At 38.5% G+C, this 23,314-nt stretch overlaps 1 protein-coding gene across 1 annotated transcript in view; it reads right to left on the reverse strand.

The window, feature by feature from the left end:
- GTF3C3 (general transcription factor IIIC subunit 3) overlaps positions 1 to 23,302 on the reverse strand; it is a 36,603-nt gene extending 13,301 nt beyond the window's left edge. The window contains exons 1-13 of the mRNA XM_045833756.1: positions 23,017 to 23,302; positions 21,943 to 22,054; positions 17,945 to 18,135; positions 17,164 to 17,287; positions 16,644 to 16,835; positions 15,982 to 16,147; positions 12,645 to 12,792; positions 12,078 to 12,150; positions 11,202 to 11,305; positions 10,078 to 10,249; positions 4,870 to 5,072; positions 4,464 to 4,565; positions 3,728 to 3,863 (exon numbers count right to left, since the gene is read on the reverse strand). Coding sequence (XP_045689712.1) covers positions 3,728 to 3,863; positions 4,464 to 4,565; positions 4,870 to 5,072; positions 10,078 to 10,249; positions 11,202 to 11,305; positions 12,078 to 12,150; positions 12,645 to 12,792; positions 15,982 to 16,147; positions 16,644 to 16,835; positions 17,164 to 17,287; positions 17,945 to 18,135; positions 21,943 to 22,054; positions 23,017 to 23,118 — 1,825 coding nt within the window. The 5' untranslated portion in view covers positions 23,119 to 23,302. The remainder of the gene's footprint in view (positions 1 to 3,727; positions 3,864 to 4,463; positions 4,566 to 4,869; positions 5,073 to 10,077; positions 10,250 to 11,201; positions 11,306 to 12,077; positions 12,151 to 12,644; positions 12,793 to 15,981; positions 16,148 to 16,643; positions 16,836 to 17,163; positions 17,288 to 17,944; positions 18,136 to 21,942; positions 22,055 to 23,016) is intronic.
- Positions 23,303 to 23,314: the final 12 nt, after the last annotated feature.

Below are 23,314 nucleotides of genomic sequence, written 5' to 3' on the forward strand. Positions count from 1 at the left end.
AATAACCACAGTCCCATGGGCCTAAACTCTGGCCAACAACTCTTCTCAAAACAACGCACAGAGACGGCCGCCTGCTTGCAACCCTTCAACACCACCCTCCTACTCTGCCTGCCAGCAGTCTGCATTCTCAGGGACTCTCTCTCCTGCTCTGCTCTCTACCAAGTCCGGCTGCCACCTCTGTGCTTCCTGGGGCTAGTCAGAACATGCAGTCCTCTGGGCGGAATGAGTGTGTCTTCCACGACTGAGGTGGGATATGGGCGTCTGCACCAACAGAACACTTGGATGTCAGCTCAGCAAAGGACTTCAAATTCCTACTTGGAGATGCAGCTTGTTCTTCACCTTTTCATAGTCTCAATTTTCTTGCTTTTGCCTTAAAATCTCTTCAGCAATCTTCACTCCCTTATTTTTCTGTGAGATGCCTCCCTTTTATAACTCTTGAGGAGTATCAAAAGGCAGAAAATTTTTTTAGTCTTTGACTTAGTAATTTTCCTTCTGGGAATCTATCCTAAACAACTAGTTTTAAAAAAGGGATAAATCGCCCTGGGTGGCATAGCTCAGTGGATTCAGCGAGGGCTGCGAACCAAAGTGTGGCAGATTCGATTCCCAGTCAGGGTACATGCCTGGGTTGCAAGCCATGACCCCCAGCAACAGCACACTGATGTCTCTCTCTCTCTCTATCCCTCCTTTCCCTCTCTAAAAAATAAATAAATAAAATCTTTAAAAAAATAAAATAAAATAAAATAAAAGATGAAAAAATTATTTAAAAAGGGGGATAAATCTATAGATAGGGAGATGCTCACTACAGTATTACTTATAAAAGAAAATTATCAGAAGGAACCACAGATCAAAAAATGAGGAAATGGGTAAATAAATTATGGTACTGCTGTCCAATGGAATATTTATTACACATTCTTTATATATAATAGCTACAAAGAGAACAGAGCGACATTAGAAAATGTCTATGAGAAAATGGTAAGTGAAAAAAATCAGAGAACAAAGATGTATGTAACATAAAAAGGCCTAGATTGATCATCCTGTCTAGGCACACCCACGTAATGTGATCCCTGGCATAATACAATCAACTAACAAAACAACAAAAACCTTATGAGTCTAAAAAAATCATGAGTGAATCTGAAATGAGGAAACACTGCAAGAGAAAACAGCCTGGATCAGATGTAGAGAGAACTATGACCTAAGGAAACATAGCCCAGGCACGTGCTGCAGAGGCAGAGGCCAGGTCAGGCCGCTGGGATGGGCTCAGCGCCCACGAGCTAGAGGGAGGCAGGACTCAGCGAGGTCATGAGCGGTTGAGCCCTTGTTCGGGTCCTCCGACTCCCCTCCCATGCAGCACCTTTTAAATTTTATATCCGTTTGTCCTGCTCATAGATCCAGGTCTTCCACATTATAAAACCCTGTCCATTGCACACTGCCATGCTGGTAACAAGTTAATTAATTAGTGAATTAAGTCTAGTGAATTAATTAAGAATGAAATATGCCAGATATGTCCAGTTTATGGCCTAGGACTTTTCCAAAGGTCTCTAAGTAATAACCTCACCTAAGCTGATGCTTTTCCAGCCAAAATTAGATGCCTTTAAAGTTGTACTATTTGAGACTGAGTGAAGGCAATTTCTTTTCAGTTTCTATGACTTGCTACATTCATCAAAAATTAATTTAACACAGAATGGAATGTAGGTATTGAAGTGACTGGACAAATACAGTAATCTGTACTGTCATCTAATCTTCACAAATTTCTTAAAATAAGGTGTATTTTCTTCTTAAGGTCAAAATTAAAAGTTTTGTTTACTTTTTTACAAAAAAAAGGTGTTTTCCTTTGAATTTTTTCAAATTATTTATATATGATCTATTTATTGTTTTTAAATATTTTATATATTATTTCTAGGGAGATGGAAAGGGAGAGAAAAAGAAAGGGAGAGAAACATCAATGTGAGAGAGAAACATCAGTTGCCTCTTGCATGCACCCTGTCTGGGACTGACTGAACCCACAACCCAGGCATGTGCCCTGACGGGGAATCAAACCAGTGACCTTTCGCCTTGCAGGACAATGGCCAACCAAGTGAGCCACACTGGTGAGGTTGCCTTTCTTTTTTCTTAAACACCAAATGAGTTTACAACTTACACCACATATAAGAATAAACTCAAAATGAATAAAAGACTTAAATGTAAGTCATAAAACCATAAAAACCCTAGAAGAAGACATGGGCAGTAAAACCTTGGACATTTCTCGTAGCAATGTTTTACCATCATATCTCCTAGGACAAGGGAAACAAGGGGAAAAATAAATGGGACTATATCAAAATAAAAAGCTTTTAGACAGCAAAAGAAACAATCAACAAGATGAAAATGGAACCAACTGTGTGGGAGAAGATATTTGCCAATAATACATCTGATAAGGGGTTCATTTCCAAAATATAAAAAGAATTTATACAACTCAACACTAGCAAGACAAACAATCCAATTAAAAAATGGGCAAAGGATCTGAAGGGGCACTTCTCTAAACAGATCATACAGACAGCCAACAAACATGAAAAATGCTCAACATCACTAATCACCAGAAAGATGAAAATTAAAATCACAATGAGATATCACTTCACACCTGCCAGAATGGCTAGCATCAATATATCAACCAACAGCAAATGCTGGTGAGGATGTGGAGAAAATGAAACCCTCATGTATTCTTGGTGGGAATGCAGACTGGTGCAGCCACTGTGGAAAACAGCATGTAATTTCCTCAAAAAACTAAAAATGGAACTGCCTTTTGACCCAGAAATTCCACTGCTGGGAATATATCCTAAGAATTCCAAAACACTAATTCAAGAGAATATATGCACTCCTATGTTCATTGCAGCATTATTTACAATAGCCAAGATCTGGGAACTGCCCAAGTGTCCATTAGTAAATAAGTGGATAAAAAAGCTGTAATACATTTAGACAATGGAATACTACATGCAGTTAAAAAAAAAAAGGAGAAAATCTTACTTTTTTCAAAAGACTTTATTTATTTACTTTTAGAGAGAGAGGAAGTGAGGGAAAAATAAAGGGAGAGAAACAGCCATGTACCGGAGACATACAGATTGGTTGCCTCTCGCATGCCCCCAACCAGGGACCTAGCACACAACCCAGACATGTGCCCTGACAGGGAATCAAACTGGAGATTTTTCAGTTCTCAAGCCAGCACTGAGCCACACCAACCAGGGCAGAAATCTCACCTTTTGTGATAGCATGTGTAGACACGGAGAATACTGTACTAAGTGAAATAAACCAGTCAGAGAAAGACAAATACCATATGATCTCATTTATATGTGGAATCCAATAAATACAAATTGATGAACAAAACAGAAACAGAGGCATGGATACATAGAACAGACTGACAGCTGTCAGAGGGCAGGGGTTGGGGAGACTGGATGAAAGAAGGTGAAGAAATTAGCCAAAGAACATACATGCAGAACCCGCAGACACAGAGAACAGCCATGTGGTGATGGCTGGGGCACGGGGAATGGGTGGAGGTGGGCAAAAGGGGGAGAGAAATGGGGACCTCTGTAATATTGTCAACAATATTAAGTTGTTAAAAAATCAACAATAATAAAAATTTCATTTTACTTGAAAGGGGTATATTTTCAAATAGATTACTATTGTCAGGTGTTACTTTATGAATCTTTTTTTCAATGCAGCCAACTTTTATGTAATAAAGCAAGTGAAAAGTTACTACCTTTTGCATCACAGTTTGCTGTCTCTTGGTCATTGTTGTCTGATATTTTGTCTCTTGACACTTTAACAAGGTAGAGATGCCTCTCTCCAGATTTGGAGCTGGATATCAAACAGACATGGGCTCTATTCATTGCCACCTGAATTAAAGATAATTTGATATTTTTTTAGTTGTAAAATTTTTAAAGAAAATTTGTAGGCCGCAAGTACCATAGGTGTGCCTAAAATATTTTTAAGAAAAAAAGAGACCAAATTATTGTGTATGTAAACACCTAAAAAAGACTGAATAAACTTTTTTCTCACCAAAGGAATTTGGGTCATGCTACTCACTAAGAAGGCAATTCACATCAACTGTATAACATACACCCACACACACCTAACCACCTCCCTGGAAAAAAGTCCAAACTCAGAAAGGATGTCATAACCTGAAAGCATTTTGGCAAAGTGAGCAATTTCCACACACAGTTGTGTCTACAGGGCCAATAACTGATAATACTGTGATCCTCACTTTTCTATGTGCTAGCGAAGACTTTTTCACGTAATCTACAGTCAAGTTTACACTTCCATGCAGATTTTCGATTACATACCATTAATCTCTAAGTCTTTAGTCTCTGACTTTCGCTTTTAAAAGTTTGAGTTTAGTAGAGTGAAATGATAAAATAGCTATAATCGTTGTTTAAATCAAATCCTGAACACTTAAAAAGTCAACAGGGCTAATATAAAGAAAAATCATTCCCCACCTTTAAGAGCATGGCCAGCATGGTAAGCAGGGTATCCACATAGCCATACATTTTGCCTTGTGAAAACAACAGAGTAGAACGATGAAGCAACAACTTCATTTCCTAAATAAATAAGCACATGACAATCAGTGTGGCAAAATTCCTTTGCTGCAGGTTGTTTTGTCTAGAAACCAAACTTAAAAACCTCTGCTAAATCCTTCACTATAATAAACATCGAATTTTTTAGAAACTATAATTTATAATGATTAATGCATGACTGAAACTTGAGACTCGAAATCATTTTTCAAATACACTAAATTTAATACACTGAAATAAAACTTTTGGATATAAGCTGTAGAGACTCCTTAACTGAAGAGAAAGTTCTAAATATAATCCACCAAGAGAAACTTCACATTCCATGGCCTACCTGCTGCGCAGCATTCGCATCTTGTGCTAAAGTGTCTGGATCATACATCGGTTCCAGAGCCTCCAGAGCTTTCTCAGGATGGCCCAGCTGCTGCTGAAGTGTGGAAAGAGAAATTCTTGCATCCAGGTGGAAGGGGGCCAGATCAACCACTTTGCCATAGCTTTCAGCAGCTCGCTCCATATAGCCTAAGGCCTTTAAGCATTCTGAGATGTTAAAATAACATATAAGTATGAACAAAGGATTTGTAACCTTACCAAAATTATTTCTCCATTTTAAAAGAAATATTACAGCAATATCAAAAGAATTATAACAAGAAAAAATGTATGAATAGTTCTAATACTTTAAAACAACTGTTGGTTCTAATTTCTATCTACTGATTGATCAATCTAATTATTTCCTAACCAAACTCAAATCGTTCCAAGGATGTACTGAGCATATGCCTATAGTTTGGGATCCTGCTTTATTCACTTAGCATTATGCTTTCAACATTTTTCCACATCTTTGTCAGCATTTTGAATGATTATAATATTCAATTAAACAGATTATTTGCTTAAACATATAATTTGACATTTAGAGTTTTTTCCCAAATTTTTACTGTAATAAATAACACTGCAGAAAACATCTTCATGTATATAAGCCAGAGTTCACCAATTGGCTGACCAACTTAACCTACTAATGTGTTTTGTTTGGCCAAAGTGCTGTTAAAAACAATAAATTGTCTACATTTTTTTAAACTAGTGTATTTATGAAATCCAAGTTACTGGATTCTTTTGAAAAATCTGGACTTGGCAGTAGTGGTCCCCCGTTCCCGCAGGGCCCATCAGCACATGCTGAGACACAGCAGCACCCTGCGGACAGGACTCTCCAGTTCCCACCCTCCCCTGTCCTCTCACTTGCCCACTTTAATGTAATACTGTTGCTCCCTGTCAGGTTCCTGAGTTTTGTGATCCTCAACCCCTCACCTCACTCAGGTACTTCCCTGGGGTAAGTTCGAAGACGTGAGGCTTCTGAGCCCTATTCCTCAAATCGTGTGCCAATCACACATTAAGTTCTATCACTTAAACTTGAAAACAAATCCCCATAAGCATTTCTCCTCTGCACCCTAACAGCCACAACACTAGTCTAGCTAGGCCCTTAGTACCTTTTTTCCTTTTTTTAAAAAATATATTTTATTGATTATGCTATTACAGTTGTCTCATTCCCCTGCCCTTTATTCCCCTCCACCTTGCACACCCCCTCCCACCCACATCCCCCCACTTTAGTTCATGTCCATGGGTCGTACATATAAGTTCTTTAGCTTCTACATTTCCTATACTATTCTTAACCTCTCCGTCTATTTTCTACCTACCATTTATGCTACTTATTCTCTGTACCTTTTCCCCATCTCTCCCCACCATGCCCCTGCCAATAACCGTCCATGTGATCTCCATTTCTGTGGTTCTGTTCCTGTTCTATTTGTTTGCTCTAGTTTGTTTTTGTTTTTGTTTTAGGTGTGGTTGTTAATAACTGTGAGTTTGTTGTCATTTTACTGCTCATATTTTTTTATCTTTTTTCTTAGATAAGTCTGTTTAACATTTCATAAAATAAGGGTTTGGTGATGATGAACTCCTATAACTTGACCTTATCTGAGAAGCACTTTATCTGCCCTTCCATTCTAAACGAAAGCTTTGCTAGATAGAGTAATCTTGAATGTAGATCCTTGCCTTTGATGACTTGGAATACTTCTTTCCAGCCCCTTCTTCCCTGCAAGGTCTCTTTTGAGAAATCAGCTGAGTCTTATGGGCACTCCTTTGTAGGTAACTGTCTCCTTTTCTCTTGCTCCTTTTAAACTTCTCTCCTTCTCTTTAATCTTAAGTAACTTAATGATGATGTGCCTTGGTGTATTCCTCTTTGGGTCCAATTTCTTTGGGATTCTCTGGGCTTCCTGGAAGTCTACTTCCTTTGCCAGATTGGGAAGTTCTCCTTCATTATTTGTTCAAATCAGTTTTCAATTTCTTGCTCTTCCTCGTCTCCTTCTGGCACCCCTATGATTTGGATGTTGGAACGTTTAAAGATGTCCTGGAGGTTCCTAAGCCTCTCCTCATTTTTTTTAATTGTTTCTTCATTTGATGGGGACCCCTGCTTGTGGGGTCCATGTCATTATGGATGAAATGAGACATTCACACAGACTACTGAATCCAGTGGAGGAAAAGGGACAGCATGGCCTTTCTCTCAAGGAAAGCAAAAGCCTCAGCCTTTGCTTCAATGAGCTTTTATTGTCTTACTGGGCACATTACAAGAAGGTCCTCTTTAACTATGTACAGGCTCACTTTAGGTAGTTACCTTTTATAGAAAACAAAGGAGCCAATGCCGCTAATCACATCACAGAAGAGGGGTATTTGAAAATGAAAAGGCAAAAGTAGTTGGACCAGTTACACTCATCCTTGGAAGATTTAGCATGGATTTTAGGAAGTTGCTTTGCAGTAAATGTCCTTAGTTCAAGGTGAGGAAGTTTTAGCAAAAAGCAAGACTCATAGCGGCCTAAGTACATTGCAGGCCTGATTCCCCACAGGAGAACCTATCTGTTGGGCGTGGGTCCTGTGTATCTCCAAGTGGGGGCTGGGCCCACACCACACAGAGCGGCCTCCCACATTCATTCTGTTCTGGTTGAATGTTTTTCTTCCTTCTGGTCCACACCGTTGATTTGAGTCCCAGTTTTCTTCCTGTCACTGTTGGTTCCCTGTACATTTTCCTTTATTTCACTTAGCACAATCTTCATTTTTTCCTCTATTTTTTTGACCATATTCTACCAATTCTGTGAGCAAACTGATTACCAGTGTTTTGAACTGTGCATCTGATAGGTTGGCTATCTCTTCATCGTGTATTTTTATTTTCTTTGGAGCTTTGATCTGTTCTTTCATTTGGGCCATTTTCTTTTTGTCTTGGCATGCCTGCTACATTGTAAGGGGCAGAGCCTTAGGTATTCACCAGGGCAAGGCAACCCACATTGCTGTATTGTGATGTTGTATGTGAGGGAGGGGTCCGAGAGGGACCAATGGCACTTGTTCCATTTTCTGCCTGTTTTCAGTCACTTCCCCCTCTAGGTACAAGCAAATTGGGCCCTCCTGGTGCTGATTCCCGTGTGGGTGGGCTTGTGTACGTTCTAGGACCCTGTGGTCTCTCCTATGAACTCTCCTGTGAGGCTGGGAGCTTCTTCTGCCACCTCAACCCCCACAGGTGTTTTCAGTCAGAGGTCTTGAGGCTTTCTTTTCCTGTGCTGGAACCCTGGGTTGTACAGCCTGTCTCACTCCCCAGTTGTTCCTCCTGGTTTATCTGCCCGCAAATGAGCGACAGCCCGGTCCACAATCTGCTGCCTCACCGGGTCTACCATCGGCTGCCTTGCTGTGAGTCCTCTCCACATGCCTGACTCTGCCCCTCCTACTGGTCTGGATGAATGTTTCTTCTTTAACTCCTTGGTTGTCTGACTTCCATACAATTTGATTTTCTGTCAGTTCTGGTTTTTTGTTTTTAAATTTGGTGTTGTCCTTCTTTTGGTTGTGTGTGGGGGCAAAGTGTATCTACCTACCTATGCCTCCATCTTGGCCGTGACTCCTTGCACCTTTTTTCTTCTCCACTGCAATTATATCCTAAAATGATAGTTTTGCCCCCAACTGCTTTCTCAAATCTCAAATTTCTTTAGGTTAAACTTTGACAATAAAGGAAGACTACTAAATATGGATGGATCATCACAATGGCATTTCTCCTAATTTTTTATTTTTCACTTTTAAAGATATTATAAGCATTAAATTCCTATAACGATGTTTCTTATATATTGAGCTCAAATTTCTTTATAATTTTTAGATGACTCTGAGCTTTCACTTTCCACTCATCTCAAGCTACACTGGCTCAAAATGGAAACAGCATTTATCAGCAGCATGATCATAATTGAACAGGGTTTCTAAAGTGTCTGCTATTAGTAACAGAAAGCAAGCTCAATATCACAGGCTCAGGAAGGCAACAGAAATTCCAAAGCTCCATTTATGTCTTTAAAATCAAAGTACCACAAATATAATTTTATGATGGTATATTACATTTGTACTCACATTTACTCAGTAAACTGTTACCTTAATTTTAAATGTTTTCTTCGCTATTTCATATCTGTGGTAGGCCTCAAAATATCAATGCTTTTCTAATTATAGAGAACTTTCTGTCACTATATATTTTAATAACTATTAGAACTTTCTGTCATCCTGAGATATTTTAAACAGGGCTATTCAAATTTTAATGCATCTTTTATGTTGATTCAATAGGAAATTCTATTAGAATGTTTTTGGCTTTCATGTTTCTTTAAGAAATTTAGTTGTTTTTCTGAAGCTATTTTTTTTAATCTAAATGACTTATTTCTAATTTGTGTGGATCTAGATACAATATTTATTTCAGATTACTGTAGACTTAGAAATAAAATGACACAGGAACAGAACCACAGAAATGGAGATCACATGGAGGGTTAGCAACAGGGGAGTAGGAGGGGGAGAGAGGGGGAAAAGATACAGAGAATAAGTAACATAGATGGTAGGTAGAAAATAGACAGGGGGAGGGTGAGAATAGTATGGGAAATGTAGAAAGCAAAAAACTTATATGTATGACCCATGGGCATTAACTAAAGGGAGGGAATGTGTGTGGGAGGGGGTGTGTATGGTGGAGGTGAGTGAAGGGGGGAAATGGGACAACTGTAATAGCATAATCAATAAAATATATTTTTAAAAATGAAAAAAATAAAATGACAGGTAAAAACCAACATTGAACATATTTTCAGCTCAAAGAACACTGAAAAATAGATTTTTTCAAAATAACATATTGAATATAAATCTTTAAAAGCTGTTCAAAAATCAGATTGTCAGTCTATCACTAGGCCTGACAATCTACCACTAGGAACCAGAGGCTATGATTAACACAGACACAAGACAGATATCTATGATATTTTTAACAGGAATTTGTTAGTCCCACTTCACTCTGGTACCATTAAGTGAATCACTCCTCCAAAGCATCAGTGAGGGGAATCACTTAGTGATGTACCAATTTAGAATACTAACTTTCAAAAAACTGCCCTGAGATCAGAAATACTTTCTCTAAGACATCAACATGTAATAACAATTATTCCTATCTTGGGAAAGTAAGTTCTCGTCTTCTTACACAACTAAAACTTTTCCCTCCCACAAAAACTATTACCTGCATGCCGAAGCCACACGACAGCAAGGTTGTATCTTTCGGAGCAGACTAGCGCGCTCAGGAGAGGAAGTGCAGAATTATATTCACCAACATCCAGGAAAGCTTCCGCGACATCTAGGTAGAGGTCTCCCATATCTTCAGGATTCTGTTCCACGAGCGTTGTCAAAAGAGGCTAGACCACAATTTTAAAGCCTGAAGTCAAACCTTCATCACAAATGTGCACATCTACATCTAGTCTATTTCTCTTTTTAACATATACATCAATTGTCTGGGCAAGCCTAAAGAGTAAGGCTTAATAAAAACACCTTTAAATAGTCATTTTTCTGTTCACTTTTGACTCTATTGAAAAGAGCTCCTACTGCCATTGTTCACTCACTCATTATACCCCATTTGGAGGACTGTCACAGACAGGCCTGGAAGACACTGAGACAATGCTGATCTTCTGCGCCCTTCCTCTAACAAGCAAACGCACCCTGCCTCAGGGTCTCGGTGCAGTCTGTGTTTCTGGAAAGCTGTCCCCTCAGACATCAGCATGGCTCACTTCCTTCAAGTCATCCTTCCAATGCCACCTCTCCAGGGAGGCCTTTCCTGACCACCCCAGTTAAAACTGCAACTCCTCCCATCCCCGACATTCCTTGTTCTTCCACCCTGTTTGACTTTTTTCCAGGGTATTTACCACCAACTAACATTCTACATTTTACATAGTTATTATCTATCTAATCCCATTAAGACAAAAGGTCCGTGTGGGCATAGATTTGCATATTTTATTCAATACCTACCCTAAAGTCTGAAAAGTAAATGTCAAATTTTTTAATTTAATTAAATACTTAGTGTGTTGTTAGCAAAAAAGAAGAGCTGTCAGAAATTACCAATTATCTAAAAGGCTCAATCTCTAATTCTGATCTCTGAATTGTTCTCATTTTAAAAGAAAAACAAAGCTACTATAAGCCCAGTCCAAAACACTCTTACCTCTTACAGGACAGCCACACAAAGATGCTTATAGTGACTTCCTGGTTATTAAGAATTGTGAAACCTAAAGTCAACTTACAGTTTCTTGCCATCTAAAAAAAAACATTGTGAATTTGATCTGAAGTATCTCCAGCACAGATCTTAACGTTACTTACATTAAGTGGTTCAAGGATGTTGAGATGAACAAGGCAGACCATCAGCTTCACTGTGATATCTATCGGCACACCTTCAGGTATAGTGCAGGTGACGTTCTCACCAGCTGTAAATCAGACAGACAAAAAGCAAGCTTAGAATGTGGGGCACATGAAGCAAACTCCACCTTCCATGTAAGATCTCATTTACTTAATTCAAAGCAAATGAATTTGCTTTGTGGAAAGGTGGAAATGAATTCCACAGTCAATTCAAAATCTGGCCAACTCTAGCACCGAGTATTTACACTCCTTCAGTCTGCCTTTGGTAGCAATTATCCTCATAGTTTTTCCCTAATCTCTTACTCACTTATCCAAAACCTGCATAAACTCCTACATCTTCTATCAAAACTACAAAGAACTAAAAAGACAACGAGAACAAACAAAGACTTAGAACTCTTTTTTTTCCTGAACTTAAAAGTATTTTTCAGTCTTCACTACAAAGAGGCTAAGAAAGAGGTAAAATAATACTATGCTTAAGTCTAAAGAAGGATTTTTTCAATGCTTAATTGAAGTGCTAACTTGAAAAGTAAATTACGTTGATAAGCTGTTCAGTAATCTGTTCTTCCTTCATATAGCACAAAAAGGCCCTGGGTCAGTTAAAAAAAAAAAAAAAGCCACATTCAAGTGGATGTATTGAGAAATAAAAGTAACAGAAAACAATTTTTTTTAAGAGTGATAACTTGTGAGTGAACACTTGCAAGAAAAAGATGTGATATGTCTCTTAGGAAAAAAATGCTTCTTGGGAAAACTTGTTAGGAAACAGTAACTATCAATTTCAAAATGCTACATGATGAACAAGAGAGGATTATATACACTTTCCTATGAAGAAGAAACTACAACCTTTATTCTCTTCAGAAGTGCCTTCTTCTGCAGTTTTCTTTTCTAGCACGATTCCAGAAAAATCTGTAATTACCTAAAAGAATTGGGAGAGGGAGAGAGAGTAATACAGTAGGTATGTATGAAAAATCTTTTCATAATGCAAAGATCTATATAGCTAATTCAAATATTCCTTACAATGTATAAATGGGCTATGAAAAGCAATAGTAAGTCTCTTTAAAATAAGAAACAACTGTGACACAATAACATTTTTATATCATATTAACTAATGCTTAACTAAAGATATGTAATTCCTCTGTATCAAACCAATCTATTTTCCCCAACAGATTAAGAACTGAATTATAACAATTAGTCTGGCACCTTTGATAATGATGATGGCTTTCATCATATGATAACCACATTTTATATTTCATATGGAATGCATACACAATCTAGAAATAAGTTTCCAAATAGACTTTATATAATTTAGTACATAATATATATAACTAAAATGAGGAATTATCAATTTGTAAGAATTTCTAGAACACAGAAATGTGCTTCAAACCTAAAAAGAAACACAAATGTCCCTACCTCCAAAGCTTTGTCATACTGTTTGTTAGAAATGTACAGCTCGGCTGCTATGTTAACATCTTCCATGGAGACTAGGCCCTGGTGTTTCGAGAAAGCTTCTTCAATTATATTAATAGCTGAAGTAACATCATTGGCTTCATAGTAACTCCTAAAAAAGGAAATGACAAAAAGGACAAGTGCTTATTTAACTCAGATTATAAAATTCATTTCCTGGCTGATAGGCCCTCTGGCTGATTTTCATTTTCTTAAAATTGGAGAAGAGGAAAACTCTTCCTTAAAATCACAATCAGAGCTGATTCAGAGAAACATGTACAATGTCAGTACAATGTCAAGTCTCTTGCTCTCCCCCAAAGTTACCTCCCTTCCCTCCAGCTCATTCCCTCCGTAACACCAGCTCTTCTCCCTCAGTGGGACCTACAAAGCATCGATCCTTTCTTTTCCATGTCCTCACTCCCCTCCTTCTCTATGGTCCAACATTATAATTACTTCCTTATACATCTCCTCAATTCTCCTGCCCTTCTGTCCCTTTATCAAAATCATCTGATAACACTCCAACCCTGCTCAATCGGATTTTGACTACTCCGTATCACCAGCTGCCCAGCTGCCCATGCTGACCACAGTCATTCTAAACTAATGACCACTAGCCTCAAGTGGGCCCATGCTGCTGGTCAGCAATCTTCTTACAATTTCCCTAGTACTTTTCAAACTTGAGTATACATAGGGATCAACTGGGGGTCTTATAAAAACGCATATTCTGACCCCATGGTGCTGGGCAGAGCTGAGATTCCACACTTGTGACTGGCTCCAAGGTGACATAAACGCTGCCCATCTGTGGGGCTGCAAGGTCCTAAAAAACTGGATGACTACTTACCACCCTCCCTCCAAGTTCCAGCACTCTCCCATTCTCACTCACCTTACTTATTTTACAAGACAATTAAGTCAGGCATCTCACACACTCCCAACATAGCTACCTACTCACTCACACCCACATTATCTACTCCATTCTCCTTTTATCATAGGCTGACCCGTGATTAGATCCCATTCCCTCTGACCTACTCAAGGACATCATTCAAGCCATTGTTCCCCCTCTCATGAATCTTCTATATGTCCCTCAGCTGTGAATCATTCCCATTTGAATACAAATATTTTGTAATCTTTCCCAACTTAGAAATTCTCTCTTAACTCTAAAGCCCATTCCAATTACCTTCCTTTTCTTCCGCTCCCCTTATAAATTTCTCCACAGAGTTGCCTGTCCCCCAGGAGCTCCACCCATTTCAAACGTCAATACTCAGTCCCCCTTTTATGTGACCTATCTGCACTACTTCACACAGATGATCATCCTTCCTCCTTCAGGTGCTTTCTTCAATAAAATTCTAGAATATTATGTTCTCTTAGTTTCCTGCTACTGCACTGCCCATTTCCTTCCAATCTCCCTGTTTCCTCCCAATCTTCCAGACTTCTAAACACGGTAGCACCTCGGGGTTTAGTCCTCAGAACTCTCCCCTTCTCTCTTTCTCTTACACACAGACACACACATCACCTCACATTCAATATTATCAGAAATTCCTGAGAGTTCGGCCTTCAAAATACATCTAGAATGATTACTTCTCACCACCTCCTGCAGCTTTTACCTTGATCCAAGCTACCAATACCCCTTCCATGGATTACTGCAATAATTTCCCAACTGTTCTCCCTGCTTCTGTACTTACCTTCCCTTTATCTATTCTCCAAAGAGCAGCTAGAATCAGTGCATTTAAAATTTAAGTCAGATCATGTCACTCTTCTACTCAAAACCTTCCAGTGACTTCCAGACTCATTCAGAGCAGAAGCCAAAGCCCTTACAATGGCCTACAAGGGCCAAGGGATCTTTTCCCCGACATTACCTCCTGCTATGCTCCCCTTAAACCTTCAGCTTCCATGTGTCCCCTGCACATTCCTTTCATTTATCATGTCCTCCGCCAGTGATACTCATCCCTAATATCTGCTCCCATACCCCCTTCAATTCACTTTCAGGTCGGCAGGGCCACAACATAGGGAATTAAGTCCTTCTCTAACCACCCTATTTAAAATGACGCACTCCTATTCCTCAACTTTCTATCCCCCTTCCCTGCTTCGTTTTCCTTCATATCGCTTATCGACATCTGATATATTATCCTTGTATATTTAGCTGTTCATCTGCTTACTGCCTAACTCCCCGACTACAATGTCAATGCTACAAAGGCAGGGAATTTTAAAACTCACTCAGTACTGGATCTCCTGTTGTTTGTACAGTGCCTAACACATAACTCATGTTCCACAAGTATTTCTAGAGGTCAAGTGGAGACTGAGAGAAAGCCTAATCAGAACTTACAGTAACAAGACTTCCCTTTAGCAAAGACCTCTGCAGCAGTGGTAGAAATGTTTACCACCACCCTGTCCCAATAATAAAATTATAAATTATACAAGAGAAAAACAAGTTTACTGTCTAACAGTTCATAGAGTAGAAGCTCACTGGGCTAACCACTGTAATAGCTAGAGATCTGATTAATAGCAAATAACCTGGAAAAGTCCCCGATGCTCATTGCAGATATCAAAGATCAATTTAGAGTTGCCCTGTCTTAACCAATTTCCTAAAATGCTTCCAGTATTCCTACATAATCCATCATTGGGAGTACAGGGTGTGATTTCACAGCTAAGCATCTTCATGACGCAATGGCCACTGAATTAATAGGGTTAGCCCTAAGATACTATTAACATAGATTTCCAGAATAGAAGGTGTACCACAAGGCTTTACTTAGTGGAAATGTTTCCTGCTTTGTTTTGCTGTATAGCATATCAGAGAAGTAAATGCACCTGGACATAAAACTTTAGAATAAAATATATACCAAAGTCAGTAGCAGATGCTAACTATAAAGAATTTTTTTTCTTCTGAGAATGGTATTCTACTATTAGCTCCAGATAAAATGATTCAGAAGATCCCAGATCACAAAGATTTCATTTGCAACAGTTAAAATAATATTACTGCAAATGTGTATAACTTTAAGTAAGGTATGGAAAACTGGGACCTTAGTCATCCTTTCAAAACAGGCTCCATCTTTAAGCTCTGACCACCTGAAAGGTAATTGTATATACACATTTTTCCAAGCAGTCACACAGTTTGATTGGAAACATAAAAGCACTGAAAAAAAACCCACAAAAATTCCAACCCACCTTTCCACTTAAGCACAATATATTCAATAAAATACAAGAAGCAAAACAGTTCCTTGAACCTCAATATAAAATATATTCTACTTCAAATATATGCTTTTCTAAAATATGATAAATAACAGCATTTATGTACATTTCACCCCAAACTTACTTTGCCATATCTCTAGCCAACTGCATAAATCGCTCTCCATCAGACAGAGACAAAAGGTTTAAAATACGCCTGTAGCCATCCATTGCCATTTTATGGTCTCCCATCTGCTCATAAAGGCTGGATCGCTCCCATAGATAACGGACATTAGTGGGTTCATATTTAAGAGCTAAAAAGAAAAAAGATAACTTAATCATAAAAAGGAATTCATGCTACCTGGGTATGATCCATCTTCTCTTCAGAAAATATTTAATAAACACTGTAAACTAATTTCCCTATGAAATTAAGCAGGTTATTCAGGAATAAACCTACCTTCCCAGGAACTCTCAACTAAGTCTGATCTCAGACCAGACAGGACCTGAATCATATTAATCTTCATGTGCTCACTGCAGTCTGATATTAACCCTCAAGAAAGAGCTTAGCACCAACATTGACCTTGGTGGGAAAATGAAGGTTCTGTTCTTCTACTAACTTGTGCTGTATTAGCTGACAATATAAATAAAATTGCTGATAAACATGGAAACAGATGAATCCCAAATACCTCTGGTATAACAGAATACAAGGAATATATTTTAATTAACATCACCCCAAAATATCAAGTACAATTGTCAAAAACCTATTATGTAACATTTTATCAAACAAAATGATGAATACATTTTAATTACCTTTGGTGTAGCAAAAAATAGCCTGCTTAATATTGTCTTGTTCCAGAGACATTTCTGCCAATCTAACCCATTCTTCAGTGTCACTAGGATTTAGGTGCGCAGCAATCAACTCGAACTGCAGTGATTTCTCCATGTCACCTTGGTCCTCATATATCATGGCAAGAGTAGAGAACGGCTCATAAGCCAGGGGAGCTACAATGAATTAAAAAAAAATTCCATTGGCTGAGGGAAGAGGCTTGAGCTGATGTCAACCCCACGGTTCAAACTGTGGGTCTTCCTTCTAATATCTAAACTCCTTAGATAACTCTATTAGAATCATACTACTTAACAGAATTTAGAATAAACACTAGACTATATTTGCTTTATTTTATTTTCATACATTTTTGGTATTTTTAAAGCATTCTCTGCTCTAAGCAAAGTGTAATTTCAGGAAAACCCCTACTCTCCACCATGCTGCCTTCACGAAATCCCCCTTTGCTAAGGCTAAACTGCAACTGTCGATAATCCCCACAGGAAACACCTTGTCTTATGATTTCCATGCACATCAGAATTGCCTCTTCATGTTCTCCTCGAGCAAAGCGAATGTTGGCTTCGCCCATGAGACCTCTCAGCGCTCTGGGAAGTTTACTCCGAGGCCTTTTCTCCTGTACAGAACAAAAATAACATCTAGATTAAAATACAGTGACGTCTTAGATTTCAATTCCAACCACATTAATAAATATAGACTGGAACAAAACTGAAATTTGTCTTTAGTACTTTTCAATCTACATTCAGAACTAAGGACTAAATGGCTAAATTCAGTCTTGGGAAATAACAGAAACTATTCTATGATATTCTCCAAAAAAGAGCACCTCAGAAAATTAAAACAAACAAACAAAAAAAACAACAAAATTTCCTACAGTAGAAAGTTAAAGGCACAGTAAAATATTTAAAAAAAGCAAAAGCAAAGTGACCAGGAATTACCAAATTACTGATTAGAATAACAACAAATATAGAACTGGGTGCTGCAGAATGAATTTCTAGCCAGACTGACTACATGATGCAATCTACTAAAGACCCTCCCCTTCTTTCAAATCTACCTACTCAGACAGAAGTTATAAATAATACCAATATGGACTTTTTAATAGCAAAACTATAGTACATTTTGATACATGAAATAATTAAGGTTTTACATTTTAAAAATCTCTAAATGAAACAAAAGAAACCAGTAGCTGTCTCATAGTATTTCCTTAAGTTTGAATCCTTTTTCAATGTCACATTTTTACACTCTTTTTATATTACAAAATTAAGTAACAATTTACTTTCATCATTTTCTTGGTTTCACGATTGAGAACCATCTCCAGCATAAACACATCGCCTGCAGTGGGTTGCTCAGGTGTTTCTTCCTCCTCCTCCTCCTCCTCTTCCTCTTCCTCCTCATCATCTTCATTTTCTCCAAGCATGGAAGCAAAGACCTTGTGAACTGACTTACTAACGCCATCTGATGTTTCTCCTGGTGAAAGGCACATTGAGACGGGGGAAGGAAAAAAGCTTTAAAACACTCAGTAGTCAAAAGGGAAAAAAAGGAGTATTTTCTGCAATATAAATTTCTATCCCAGCAAACCTGAAAATAAAAAACAGACAAATGAACACTCCCAAAACAACCCCAAAAAGAAAGCTGTCATAAAAGCTATGTATTTTACTCTGTAGGAATAGGCGACTCATCCTTTGGGCCTCATCTAGATATGTAGGCAAAATTAAATGGAAAATCAGAAACACAGACAGTAATGGTTAAGATAAGAAAAAAATAAAAGAATTGTAAGACACAGACCTAAGAACTAAATAAGTCTGGTGGTACAGAACCAGGTGGTAAGCGCAGTGGTTACAGGTGAGGCTTCTAGAGCCAAGCTGCCTGGTTTCAAACTTCATCTATCACTAGATGTGTAATTTTGGGCAAGTCACTGAAGTTCTCTGTACCACATTTGTAAAAAGGGGTTAATGTTTACCTCACAGTACTACTCTGAGGATGAGATTTTATTGACATGGATTTAGAATAATGCTTACTTAGAATAAGTAAGAGCTTAACACTATTATTTATATTAAAATAGTATTATAATTTCAGAAATAAGACATAACATGCAAGGTCTGTCCGGAAAAAGTACAGCCATTGTTAATATAACGAGAATGGTTTGAGTGACATCAAGGTAACCTGGCATTGAAGGAAGAGTGTGGACTGGAAAGCACATGTGTGAACAGTGATGACTTCACTGTATTAGTCAGTGGGGGTGGTAGACGCCATAGAGTGAGCCTGTGTACTGTGTGGCTGTCACATTCAAAATGACTGAGTGGGTACAGCTAATGACACTGCATTAATTTTTGTGTTAAGTTTGAACATTCCTCTGCAGAAACTATTCGGCTGATTCAGAAAGCCGCAAGTATGGGCAACTGGTGATTTGCAGCTTCATCATAACAACACACCTGCTCATACGCCACATCTTGCAGAGTTTTTGGCTGAAACATCAAATCGCCCAGGTGACTCAGCCCCCCTACAGCCCAGATTTGGTGCCCTGAAACTTCAGCTTTTCCCAAAACTAAAATCACCTTTGAAAGGGAAGAGATTTCAGACCGTTGATGAGATTCAGGAAAATATGACAGGGCAGCTGATGGCGATTGGGAGAACTGTAGGAGGTCCCAAGGTGCCTACTTTGAAGGGGACCGAGGTGTCATTGTCCTATATACAATGTTTCTTATATCTTGTGTCTTCTTCAATAAATGTATCTTTCATATATGACTTGGCTCAACAGCCAAGACCTCATACTTCTTTTATATCTGAGAATACCACTACAGTCCAATGATTTTTCAAAGTTCATAGTGACAATCTTGAATGATCAAGGTTAAGTTTAGAAGCCAATTTTCTGTTAAAGCAGACATATAACATATTTTAAAAGTTCCAACAAAATATTTAAAATTTAAAAAATATGTGTATTTTTGTGTTAAAAATAAAACACTTAAGCTTATTCACTTTGGTGAAACACCTCAAACCTCAAAGGTGCCAGATAAATGAAACAGTTGAAATGTTTAAGAAAGAACAAAATTTAAAAATCCACATGCTCTGAGCAAAAAATAATTATTATGCAGTCATAACAGTTATCTTCAAGAATTCTGCATATACAAAATATAAAAAGAAATGTCTGAAATAAAATCCTACCAATCAATGAAATTTATTATAGTAACAGAAAAAAGAATAAAAATCATGATCATCTTGATACAGAAAAATTATATGATAAAATCCAACACCCCTTCCTAACAAAAATTCTTAGTCAACTACAAATGGAAGGGAATATCTTTAATTTGATAAAGCATATCTAAAAAATTTTCCACAAAAAGTTAATGGTGAATTATTCAAAGTTACTGGGAATGGGACAAATATGCCTACTACCACTACTCCTTTCAACATTTTATAGGAAGTCCTAGTTAATGTAATGAGGAAACAAATAAAACGCATAATTATAAATGGCAAGGAAGAATGAAAACTGTCATAACTGATATGATTTATGTACGTAGAAAATACAAAAGAATCTATACACAAACTGTCAGAATACATGACCTTAGCAAGGTTCCTGGATATAGGGTCAACACACAATCACTAATTATACAGTAGCTTGTATATCAGCAACAACGAACTGAAAATGAAATTAAAAGATGGCCCTATTTGCATTTTGTGTAGGAAAGCTGCTCAACAGCAAGAATTAGCAGTGGTATTCAGCAATGTATAGGAGGAAAAAGACAATGACCATACAATCCAATTTGCAGACTTTGCCAAAGCCTGTTCAAAACTGAAGCTTTTATTGCCCTGATCTGTGTGGCTCAGTGGATTCAGTACTGGCCTGACACCCACAGGGCTGCTTGTTTGATTCCAGGCCAGGGCACTTGCCTGGGTTGCGGGTTCAGTCCCCAGTTTGGGTGCACGACACAGACAGCTGTTTGATGTTTCTCTCCCTTTCTTTCTCCCTCCCGTCCCCTCTCTCTAAAAATAAATAAATAAAATATAAAACTGACCCCTTCTTTTGCTCTGAACATATACCCACACTGACCAAGGGTCTTGGTAAAGTTCTGGAACAATTCCTTCTTGGGAAACTGGGAGCTTTGTCTCTTAAAAGGACTGATGAAATTATATGAGCGGAGAATATCCATTCCTTGTGTGCCTGACTGCTCATATGGGCTAGAATTAGATTCAATCAACCCCTTTTTTAGGAAGGGCCCGTTGGCCACCTGTCAGAGTCAGCTTTAGGCAAGAGGACTGGTGGGCACCAGTGGTGCCTGCTACTGCGGCTGTATCTTCAAAGACCTATTGATGGAAGAGGTGCTCCACCCATTAGCAGATAAGGAAGGACCGCAGCTTGTTAGAAAAACTTCAGCCCACTTTTCCACCTCAGTTGTCTGGCAAGTTAAGAAACTGTAACCCCAAATTTATCCCTTTTTGTCATTTCTTCCCAACTTTTTCCAAGGTGTTAGGAATAAAGCCTGTTTATTTTCTCTGTGGAGAAAGGCTTACTTGTTTGTGTGTGTGTGTGTAGTTGGGGGTGGGGGGCAGGCTCTATTTCTACCCCCTAGGATGGACATGTTTAATTTAGTTCTCAATAATACCCTATACACAAAACTACCTTCTACTGATAATTCAGCATTACAAGAAACTTGATATGGGTAAATGGATACCATGAATTACTACAGATATTCTTATAACTAGAAAACTATATTGATCACTGGAAATTAATAAGTCTGCATACTAGATCATCAGTTAAGCTCTAATGAACTTAACTGGGTGCACTAACAAAATTTAATATCTGGACAGGTGGAGCTGAGGACTGGATCCTGGAATGAGGTAGCATACCAAGATACCTATGATGTGTGTGAGGGGCTTCCACTCTGACATTCCTATCTTATCTCCTATAGCTAAAGCAGTGTTTTGGAAGCCACTTTGCATAGAAGTATAACTCATTACAATTTTGGGGAGTATAGTTTGGAAGTACTTAGCAACCAACTGAGAGAACCAATTTAAAAAATAATTCTAAAAAGGCTCCCACACAAATAGTGATGCCAATTTGAAACACTTTTCCACAAAAAGAACCCATAAAACTAACCTTCACCATATGCAATTAACTCAACAAATATTAACTGAGCACCTATTACATACTGTACACTATGCTCTTAATAAACCAGGAAATCCACGATAAAATGCCACTGCAATTAAAAAAATGTTTCCACTAAATTATTGGGTACTCTTAACATTTAATTCAGGTAACAAGTGATCTCAACATACCTTCATTGGCATCTTTGTCCTGGGATTTGGTGGAGTCAATTCCTGATGATGATGGAACTTCAGAGTCACTTGGATTTTCTTCAGCTGATAGTTTTCCTTTTTCCTGAAGATTCTGTGATTGGAAATTAATGAATGATTCCAAAAACTAATGCGGATTTAGCTCTCTCCAGAAAAAAATAGAGCATTTGCTTCTCTTTCTATTTATACAAAACTTGAATGCTCCACACATATATTATGTAGAATCTAAATTTGAATATTGTCAAGTATTACAGAGTACTTAGGTCTCATTCTTCAGTCCAAATCAGTCATTTATAAAAAATAATAATAATATAGATTGAGTTAATTAATCTACACTTGCACCCTAGCATTTTAAATGAAAATAGCGCACTATTAGTTGAATGAATTAGGAAAGGATCTACCACTAATTTCAGAGGGTGCAATTTTATTTTCCCTTGGACTTCAAGTGAGAACATTTGGAAAATTCAGGTATTTCTTCGTAAGTATGAAAAATATACATGAGTTCAGACTGTTATCAAACAAGAAAATTCAAGGGTTTGTGTGTGTGTGTAAGACTGTATCACACCAGAACATGGGGGGAAATAAAAAAAGTTATATCATACCACTGGGAAGCTCCTCAAAAATTGAGGGAGCTCAAATGCTTCAGTTTAAAAAAAGAAACTGAGACGTAAAGAACAGGTGAACTGACCAATCAAAGTCACAAAAAGACCTAGAGGCAAAGCTAGGACTAGAGCCAGAAACTCTGACTCCAAACTCTACTCCCACTTCCCTATTTAGCCTACCAGTGTTAAGCTATACACATTTAAGAATTAGTAAATTTGGCAAGAGACAAAAGAGAAGAGGCTACAACCAAAACAAACGCTTTTTGAAATGTTTTTAAGAGCTTGGCACAGGAATGAGACGTCAGAACCCGAGTTCCGGTAAGAAGGGAAAGAAGCTCCTGGGTGTTTACGGCCCGCCCCACCGCAGCGAACGGGGTCGTCTGGGTCCCCACAGGGCTCTAAGCGTATAGGGCAACAAGACAGTGAGAAGCATTCTAGCCCAGCATCTCCTCACTTTCTTCTCGCGGGTTTTTCTCTCTTCTCTCCGCCTTTCGAACTCCTCAAAGGAGATCTTCCCTTCCAGGTAGTCGATGAGCTCGGGGCTGAAACCCGACATGTCTGCAGGGTCGAATTCAGCTCCGCGAACCCGGAGAGAAAACCGAAAAAACAACTCTTCCCACACTAAACCCCAGGCCGGAGCGCCGACAGCAAAGACCCGGCGTCCAACCGGGAAATGAGCCCGACCGCTGCCGCAGCCGCCGCGCTCGGGTTCCGCGGCAGCGACCGCCCCGGCCTCCTTCCGGAAGGTGCAG

Source organism: Phyllostomus hastatus, unplaced genomic scaffold (assembly GCF_019186645.2).
Source record: "Phyllostomus hastatus isolate PE091 unplaced genomic scaffold, TTU_PhHast_1.1 phas_contig_1741, whole genome shotgun sequence".
In the NCBI taxonomy this organism is placed as follows: Eukaryota; Metazoa; Chordata; class Mammalia; order Chiroptera; family Phyllostomidae; genus Phyllostomus; species Phyllostomus hastatus.